The sequence below is a fragment of the Plasmodium inui genome, assembly GCF_000524495.1.
Source record: "Plasmodium inui San Antonio 1 unplaced genomic scaffold supercont1.15, whole genome shotgun sequence".
Classification (NCBI taxonomy): domain Eukaryota; phylum Apicomplexa; class Aconoidasida; order Haemosporida; family Plasmodiidae; genus Plasmodium; species Plasmodium inui.
The window spans coordinates 486,186-496,958 of NW_008481849.1; the positions used below are offsets into that span (position 1 = coordinate 486,186).

Sequence of the window (10,773 nt, forward strand, 5' to 3'; positions counted from 1 at the left end):
GCGGTATTTGCAACGCAAAAATATCGAAAAAAATAAAACAGAATAAAAGGAGAAACATACGAGAGAAATAACCGAGCGAAACAAATGAACGCAACGAACGAGCGAATTAAACAAATGAGGGAAGAATAACAAAACACACGAAGCGCAATATACAAAGTATGACATAGCAAAAAAAAAAAAATGATAAGCAAAATTTTATGAACAGCAGTGGGACGTCAAACGAGCTTATAACAAAAACCCCAAATGAAGGCAAGCGCAAAAAATGCTGGAGGAAACATGGAGTAATGTATATTGCAATTGTGTTTCTCGCGCGCGTAAGCTTACATATGAATACGCTTAAGCAAACTCATATGCCTACATATGAATACATAAACAATGTGTCCGTATGTACCCTTGTATATACCCTTTGCGCATTGTCCTTGGCGTATAAGCTGACTTCATAGTTACTGAGTTCGTTGGCAAACACCACTGGCGATATATATATATATTTTTTTTCGTGCGCCCATTTTTCATGTTCCAAACATATGCATAAACAATTAATTTATGCCTATGTGAATGCCTCGATTCCCCCCGCCTCCTATTCCTTTGACACATTCGTCAATAAGGGTTTTCATAAAATACGTACATGTATTTTGTAAGGGGACGCGCGCACGCGCATTGTATTATATGTAAATCTCCGTGGCTATGTTACAAGCGTACTACCCATTACACACGTGTGCGTACTGGCACCATTGTGAATGACCGAATGAGCGCATTCACAAGGGTGTTATGTAAATACGTATACGTGATTGGTATATATATGCTCAAAACATTCTTTGCTCAGTTTTTCGTCTGTCATACGTACCATATAGGCATATCCCCCCTCTCCTTCATATCTGTACAAAAATTTTTTCGTTGATATATTTTTTTTTTTATTTTTACATTAAATGTAAGAACAACGATTACATTGTCCACTCTAATGAGAAGGCCAATGTCAGGAATTTTGTCGAAACTTCGCTAAGTTCTAGAATTGTACAATTTCTATGAAACAGTTTTTCATTGATAATTCTTTTTAATTATTTTTTTTTTTTTGTAATTTTTCTAGTATTTATGATGTCCATTTGCATATAATGCTCCCCACACAGACACATATTTCCTTCACCATTTCGTATTCCACACGTTTATGTCAAGAACACCCCACTTTGTGTCAATGTACATATGGAGGCGTGCGTACACACGTGAAAGGTTGCGTATGTGCGAGTGCGCAAAAGTCTGTATGTGTCGCAGCGCATATATATGTGCATACGGACACATGTGTACGCCACCACCATCACCTCTGCTCGTCTGCAAGTTAGTACCCTTTTTTTGTTCAACATGTGCATATAATTACGTGTTGCCCACAGGTCGATGATGAACACCACAAAAGTTTATGAATTACGCGAGAATTAAAAACAATTCATACGCTTTAATTGTTTTGCATTCCCTTTACATTTTTACTGTTCGCGTTATGTGTTGTACGTGCGTGTGTAAATTTATGTGCGTGTGCATATGTGTTTTTAACCTGTGTACACGGCGCCCCCCCCTTTTTAGTCATGCCCTTCCCTTACTCAGCTTTTTTGTGAAAGCAAGCCAAAATGTCTCAACCCATGCAAACTTCAAAAATATTTCTTTAAAAGAAATATGCATTCTTACCCATATGGCAAATGATTATTTATTATTTCGCGTATTTTTTATTAACATTTCGTAGATGATTCTTTTATCCTGTTCTGCCCCTCCTTACAATTTCTTTTCTTTTGTTTTCATTTTTTTTTTTTCTTTTTTTTTATCACTTCCAATTGGTATGTATCCTTTTTTTGTTCCCATCGTACTACACACCTGTGTGGCTTACAAGCATTTAAATTTATAAAATTGTTGAACAGTGCAATTGTGAAGAATGTCGGAAAGCATTCACCCCCCTACATAAAATGTGCATTTATTAGACAGTTGCAGAGTATATAGAATACATTCACTGTTGCAACAAACTGTGCATTTTTGTCAAATTTTTCGGAGTTGCTTTTTAATTTACAAATAACTCTGTACGTTTATTTTTTTATTTTATTTCTTTTTTTTTTTACACATTTATTGTTTATCCATTTCTTTCCCCCCCTGAACGGTGTTATATGTTTGTACAGCATAAATTGTCAAAAATAAATTGATTAAACATTGTCAATGACTTCTTTTCATGTAATATTTCAGTTGTTCATGTCTCCATTGCGCATGAAGCTTCTCTTTATGTGTATCTTTTTCAAACGACCAGAAAAAGAGACCGCCTTTTCGATTGTCAAAATTGATAGTATACTCACCAGCAAGTTGCATATCACGATTAGTGTGAGCGGCGAGCCAATTGTTAACATGCTGATTAACACACGTATTAACGCACTTATTAATACCATTATGCATTCTGCGTGGATATTTCTGTATGCATGCGTACCCACAACCTGTGAAAGAGAAAAGGACACACGCGTGTTGTGCTGATAGGCCAATCGCGGGGCTGTAAATAGTTCGATGCGTATGATTTACTTCACATTTGTCCTTTCCCCCCCTTTTTTTTTCGTGCTCCTTTCGCCTTACTTTCGCAAATTTTGGCGCACGAGTCCTTTACAATTTTTAAGATTTCTTAACCTTAAGAAATACTTATCAATCTGTCTGTCAAGGTAAAAGTATCACATTCTTTACGCTACCACGTTTAAGTGGTTTTTTTTTTCTTTTTTTTTTTGAATATTCACTGCACCATTGTTTGAGCTTCTCCATTTACCGACACCTATGTTGCGAGAAAATAGTTATATTTGTGCATGTGCATATATCTATAGAGAAAAGCAGCGTACGGCTTGGTGAGGAAAGCAAAAATTCGACCAGCCCTCGGTGTTGTCTTGCCAACATAGCAATCTTAAAAATTAATGCATGACTGTCTTTATTTTTCACATAATTAAAGGTTCTGTGTCAGGGTCTGCATCTGTCCATGTATGGCGTTACCGTGTGCACTGTTGCGAGTACGCTGTTGTACACGCACTGTACTTCATGAGCTCTTGTATATAAACGCTTGTGTATGCGTCCCTGTTTATGCACACCTTATGCGCACTTGTCCGTCTAGACTGTCCGTTTCCACTCCCCACTCTTGTACAAGCACATACCAAGGCGTCTCTCATGCGCCACGCATTGCATCCATCAAAATTTGTTTGTTTTGGTGTAGAATAAAATACTGCGATTTGTTAGCTATATAAGTTCCTATAATAAGAGGAAAGATAAACCGTTTGATTCACACCCTTAGCTGAGGGATACCGAGCGATCGATTCGGTCTATACACCTGTGTGCATCTAAATAGATACGTAAATACTACCTTTTTAATTATACACATATATATATATATTTTTCACACAAGATCGAAATTTCCCTACATCACGTACCATTTCTCTGCATGCACCTACAAACTATACGTTGGCTACGTATACGTGTAGACCCACACTTCCTACGCGTAACATTCTATCTCTGTTATGTGTCTCCAAACGAGTGCATAACTCAATTGGAATTGTCCTCCTCCTCTCTCTGTAACCTTCATCTGTGCCAATGTTTCAACAAATGAATGATGAAATGTTCGCAAAGGAAGAATTGTCAAAGGTGGAAAAGTTAAAAAGAAAAGGCGAAGGAGACAATACGGACAACAACGATGATGGTGAACATTTTACACATGGGAGAAATTTGTCCTATTCTAATTATTACGAGCAAGGAAATGACGATGAAGAGAATGAGGAACAGAATGATCAGGAAGATGATGCTGAGGAGGAGGAGGAAGAAGACGACGACGACGCACCATACAATTTGGCAAATCCAGTGAGTCGAAACATAACAACAGATGCTGTGATCAATCAAGGACCTGTGTACCATAGAACATTTAATAACGAGTATGCATATGCAGAATCTTTAGCCAACCTAAATGACAATGCAAGAGGAGGCATGTATGAAAAGACTGTCCGTGTTGGTGAGGCGGGGAACAGTGACCGAACAGACTTCGCCTCCAACCTAAACGAATCATTAATGAAACTCTTCAGCATGAAGTGTAATATTCAAGAGGAGAAACTACAGGATAGAAAGATAAACTCGTATAAGAAAATTTTAAGAAATAATTCGAATGCAGACTTGAGCGAAACAGTTACAATATATGCGGATAATGCTAGTGTGCAAAATTGCTTCGGTCAAGAACCCTCCGATGAGCCCTTCCATCAGGACAAGCATAACGATTGCCATGAGATGAGTAGTAGTGATTTTGTTAAAGGGTACATCAAAGCGTCTAGTCCTTACCAAGTAAGAGAAAACAACGGGATAGCCCATTTTCTGGAGCATAAAAAGGCATACATAGGTGGAAGCAGCCTTTTGAAGGAACCTATGGGGGAAAAGAAAAAACGTCTTCCAAAGAGTACAATGGGCAGCGCACCGAGTTGTGTTGAATACGACTCGGATGATGGTAACGGAGAAACGCTTTACTCCGTAGATAACGGGAGTGGAACCGCTATGTCCAACCAGTCTGCTGGCTCCAATGAATCCGTGGAGGGCACGGAATTCATGCCTAACGGCGAAGAGCAATATTTCCGCAACGACATTGCGAAGAGAATTCTGGACAACATGGACCGGGTGCACATGCTCAATAAAGAGAGACACTCTGCTGACGGTACTGACGACGGTACTAATGAAGGTCCTGGTGACACTCATGATGACGAGGGAGACCAATTCAAAATGGAGCTCCTCAGCAAGTACAACAGTGTGAATTATGTAAATAATGTAATTCAGGATCTGAGTAAACTTCATGGAGAAAATCAGAGTGGAGAGAATGCCAACCGAGTAGAAAGAAGCATGCGCATTAGCTCTGGTGTCAATATGGGAGGTGTTGCGGAAGCTTGTGAGGAAAACACCAACCATGATAAAAACTACAAGGTGATAAATATAGATATGAATAATGCTAATGATTCGCGCAGGATGCTCATTCCTGGTGATGCCATGGTGAACGCGCTAGTAAACAAACGAGGAAATAAGAAGCAGACAATACTGACGAAGAGCAGAGAAAACACTGTTGTGGGGGATGATGAAGAGGAGGGGGATTACTCAAAGGGGGTGTACATTATGCATGAAAATAACTCCTCCAAGGTGGCAGTAAACAGTAATAAAATTAGCCAAGGACAAGATCACATCCAGAGTGGAAGCGAAGTATCCAGGGCAAGTACCTCTAACGAAGCTAATCTGAAGAAGCATGTCGAAGGCATAATGAAGGGAATTTCATCTATGAATAACTACGACTACTGCAGTTATGCAGTTAAGAGCACAGACAACCCCATAGAATTGATGAAATCACAACAGAACTATTCTATCGGGGCAGGAGAACATAAATACCAAATGGGTCATAAGAACAGTAGCAGTAACAGCTTCAGTAACTACTGCAGTAACAGCTGCAATAACCCCGCCTACCTCATAAGTGGCGGCAAAATGGGGAAGACTAAAACCGAGTCTAACGTAAACAATGACACTTATCAGAATGATGAATACCCCGACAGGAAGAATAACTTAGTCAATGTTGGCCACAACAATAAAGAAGCAGCAGATTTGTCCCCTTATAACATTCCCATCGGGGAGAAGACCAGTAAAGGAAGAGAAAATTTGCCCAATGTACTCCCCGTTAACAGTGCCGCCGACAATTTTTGTGGACTTCTACAAGGAAGTAATAAAAAAAATCTTGAAACAAAAACGGGTAAGAAATTGGTTAATATAAACCATGAGAACAGGGCAGTCGGCCACAACCAAGGCGGCAACAACTATCACGGAAAGTACACAAAGGACGACATTAACCCGAGACGAGCAAATGAGGCGGTCCAATATATTTGTGACGAAAACTATAACGAGGAAGTACCCCCTAACGGGAACTACCGAGGTAGGTTTTCATCACGTGTTCGAAATGTGAAGGGAGAAGAAAAGTACAGCTATTTGAAGCAGTCCAACGAAGATTCTAATCTTACCAATTTAAGCTCAGATGCTCATGCTGAATTGAATGGAGAAAATCGGAGATACTACCAGAACAGAACGAACGAGTCCGCTGATTTCGAAATGAAGGACCCGCTTCCATACAAAGGGAGTAAATCTCAGAAGGAAGAATCAATCAATAGTGGAAATATCAAGGGGAAGAATATTTTTGACGAATATGACGAAAAAAGTGATGTGAATTACCCCGACCAGCACCACCATCATCATGGTCAGGAAGATTCATCGCGCCAAATTCGCCAATCTGCTCAATCTTACCAGTCGCACCAAGTATCTGTGTCGAGAAGCCTCCCACCGGAGGCTTCCCACAGTGGTTGTAGGCGAAATAACGCCCCCACCCGATACGTGCATGAAAGGTACAGCAATAACAGCGAAGGAGAAATGGAGCAGATGTACAAAGTCGAAAAAGAGAAAAATTGTAACCTGGGAAACTATACGCAGGAGCTAAATGACGACGAACAGAAAGATGAACAAAATTACTGCAACAAATGGAGTGAAAATTCTGTCAACGCAGTGAATGATGTTAAAAGAAAAATGAAACAAGACACCAATAAAGGGGACTATTTGAAGAGTGGCTCTTCTTCTGCACCGACCAAAGACATAAGCAATGTAGAGGTCGGGATGGATAATTTTATGAAGAACAAAAATAGTTTCTATCCGAACAACTATGAAGAAATAAGGAAGGCCCTCTTTAACATAAAAAATAACCCCAACATCGATGACCTTACAAAGAAGAAGCTGATAAGTACCATAGAGAACTCCTTCTTTGCAGATAAGAATGGCAGCATGCGACTGTTGCATGAGGAAGAAGAGGACGCCGTGCACGACGAACTGCACCAGGGGGACTACGTGGAAATGCTGGAGGCGCAGCAAGAAGTTGTAAAAGGTGCATCCAAGTATGACTCAAGCGCCAGCTCAAAATGTGGCTCAAGAAATGGGGCCATGGTGGCAACAAGAAATAGCACCAAGAACCTCCCCAAGAGTGGCACGAGGATCATACAACAGAATGACGATCCCGAACGGTTGAGTCACTTCAATCAGGGCGAAAATTTGCGAAGGGAAAGAAAAAACGAATTCAAAGTTCAGCACACTTCCTATACCATCGATCAAATGAGAAGCGGCAATTTGAACGAGTGCTTCGACACCAGTTCCACTTCGAAACAGATGCTGGGTGCTCACCAGGAACACAATTTGGGGGGCAACCCTGGTTATGCTTATGATGAGAGTAAAGCCCACTTGTACGAAATGAATCGAAAAGAGGACACAAGAAACTCTGGTGCTAAGGAGAGAAGAAACAAAAGATCCAAAAGAAGCATGAATATTGCAAACGAAAGGGGTTTAGAAGAGGAACCGTTGCAGCTTGGCGATGAACGTATCGACGAAAAGTATGAGACATACAACGGGCCAAGAAATGGAATGAGTTGTGTCGATAATAGCAGCGCAGTCAGTAGCGGAAACAGCAGCGTTGTTAGTAGTGGGAAGAATGAAGGAAGTTACATCGACGAACTGAACAGCAACGGTATTGGCAGCGTAACACATAACAGTTTTGTCCAGGAGGCACTGTCGAGGGGATCTTTGGGTGGCGCAACTCTCAAGAGGGGAAAGCGACCAATCAACTGTAAGGGGGATAATAATGGCCACGACGAAGTGAAGAAAGTAACCACAAGAAGGGGCAGAATGGTCAAACATATGGAGAAGTACGGAAAGGAGGTAATCGAAAATGTCGATGGCCGACTCTTTCTCTATAGCAATGTTAGAAAGAGTAGAAGCATCGGAGGCGCATACGCACCAGGTGGGGAGACGAACGGGAACAATGAAGAATTCGCGCGCCGAAAGTTTCACACCGAGGAGAAGAAGTCGGCCCAGCATGTCAGCATGAAGGATGATCAAAACCCACCCGTGGAAACGAACACATGTGTGTACCCAAAAAAAAGAACAGAGAACGAGGAGGAAGACCTTAGTCTAGTTATCGCTCCAAACGAATATGACGGGGGTAGAGAAATGTCAAGTAACATGAACAAGTTCAAATCGGATGATTTATTTATTAAGAAGTATGATTTGACAAATGATGAGAAGAAGCAGAAGTTGCACTTAGCCGATCTTATGCGAAGCAACGAATTGAAACGGAGTAGCGACAACTACTTTAAGCTGAATTCGAACTTTCCGAGTAACCTACTAAGTACCAGTACAAGCAGCAGCTATACCAATGACAACCTGAAGGGAAGCAGCAACAACTACAGTTTGAATGATCTCTCTTCCAACACATTGACCAGCAGATTTCAATTGGATGAAAGCATGCCCAGCAATCTGAATATGAGTTCACAAATGTACCTAAATAACTACAGCTCTTATGAGAAGAAGAGAAAAAAAACGGACAAGAGGAATTTAGACAGCTTGTATAATAACACACCGACTACATACGCGACCTGCATGAATGAATGCAGCAGCACGACGATGAAGTTCGTCGACCATGACATCAGCAACGATGAGATTATTAACCACAAGAGTAAGAATCATATTTTGAGTGTGAAGGGGGAGAACGACCCAGAGGGGATAAAAGGCCTTCAGGATGCTGCCATCAATATGGAGTACCTCACAAAGGAAGTCATTAAAGGAAATAAAAATATTATTAACTTGAATAAAAAAATGGGAGATAATAAGATGCATGGGGAGAAGAACGACTTGTTGGTGGCCGGCGAGGGAATTCCCTTCAGCGATGCGCTTAGCAGCAACTCTAATTTGCCCTACCAGTTGGTTGTCGACGATTTGGATGATAACAGAGGGAGTCTTGCCCATAGCGCCAGTCACACAAGTCGCACAAATGGCACAAACAGTGCAGACCTTGCAAACCGTGGAAACCGTCCAAACGTTACGAACAACAACAGCAGTGGCAATGATGACGCCCCCTGGGAAGACACAATTAACCAAGAGGTTGAAGGCGCCGCGAAGGAGTATGCAGACAGCGTCAACGAAAAGGAACAACCCGAAGCGATTAACAGCTCACAATTTGATGAAAGGATCCTATTCAAAAGTAAGAGCCAAAGTGACAATGGAAAATTTTTAAACTTCTTCTTGAAAAGGAAAATATCCTCCTCCCTTTCAGATCATAAAGGAGCCTACGTGGCTCACCAGATCCCACACAACATGCTGCACTCCAATGTCGTGAAGAGCGAAAATGAATTTTTGCTGAACAGAGCCAAAAGTTTGAACCTAGATTTCGGAAGACTCTCACAGGGACAGGAAGAGTATGATAATGTGCTTGATGAGCACAGTGGCGTTAATAGTAGCAAGAACGACATATACGATGACATGGTCCGGGTTAAGGATGGAAAGATGAGCAACTCCAATTTCTCCGACCCGGTTGAAATGTCTGAGGGCTTTGGTCAGCAGCTGGTCAGCGGTGAAATTGCGTCAAAGGGAAAGGAGGATGAACTCGAAGGAGAAGCTGCTAATGGAGCAGTTACTGAAACGGCCAGCGGCGCGGTTAGCGTCTCGGTTGATGGATCCCCTACCGATCAGGTTGTCGGCATGCCCACTGATGCCCCCAACCAACTATCCAACCCCATCGGGTCCAGCCCCAAAAATGAAATTGACATATCCATCTGCACACTGGCCAACTGCCCCACACACAACCCTCAAGGTTACACAAAAAATGTGTCAAGAAAAGGAGACGCGCAAGGGGAGGGAGGAATGGTAAAGGAAGAAAATGATGAACTCAAGAGAATCCCCGGAGTTTATTACGACAAAAATTCACAGAGATGGTTTGGAGAACACAAAATAAACGGTGTTAAATGTGCCCAAAGTTTTGCAGTAAAAAAACATGGATGTGAAGAAGCGAAAAGGTTAGCAATCGAATGGAAAAAGGCAAGAATAAGGGGAGAAGTATGGGACCGATTTATAAATAAAAAAAAAAAAAGTAGTAACAATCCCAACTGTGTGAGTAAGACAACGAAGACTAGCCGACCGTCTGTTGAAGAATTACGAATAAAGTATCTATCCATGAGCAAAAACATGCCAAAGGTTAGAGGAGTGTGGTTCAATTCGACTCCACAGAGAATGGGATGGGTAGGACAAGCATACAAAAAATGTAAGCGAATTGAAAGAATCTTCTCTGTTAATAAATACGGCTTCGAAGGCGCAAGAAAGCTTGCCATTGCCTTTAGAAATTCACAAAAACCCTCCAACGAAGATAGCGATGAAGACAGCTGGTCTAAGGATGACAAAATGAACATAAAAAATGTCGAAGAAAACTTAAATAACTATGAATACAAGAATGAATACCCAGAATCGAACGAAATTCCAATTACAAATAATAACAGCAGCAGTAATAGCAGTAATGAGATTAACCAAACCAAAATGGAAACCAAAGATACCAGAATTAATCTCTGTAGAGATGCTATCCTGTTCATTTTACATGACCTGGAAACTATCCTTGAATTAAACATTCCAATGCTCCATAAAAATGTGAATATTTACAAAATTTGTATAAAGCACCACTTAAATTATTTAACCCTCATCAAAAGTGAGGAGCAGATTATTCCCTACCTCAACATATTTGGTGATTATATTCAGAGGTGCATTTTGCCGACTGATTTGCCCTACGCCGAACTGTACGTGCTGATAGACTCCCTGATCCATAATGACATTTTGCCCTCATTTGACCACAAGGAGAACTTCTCCGAGTACTCCATGGCGGAGGACCCCGGAATTATTACGCCCTCCATGTTGCTGTGA

General features: G+C 41.1%; 1 protein-coding gene across 1 annotated transcript; it reads left to right on the plus strand.

Annotated features, from left to right (window-relative positions):
- Positions 1-3,594: 3,594 nt before the first annotated feature.
- On the plus strand, positions 3,595-10,773 carry C922_03573 (hypothetical protein; the record flags this gene model as incomplete). Its single annotated transcript, XM_008819165.1, has 1 exon — positions 3,595-10,773. One exon carries the CDS (start codon positions 3,595-3,597, stop codon positions 10,771-10,773), a length of 7,179 nt encoding a protein of 2,392 aa, XP_008817387.1.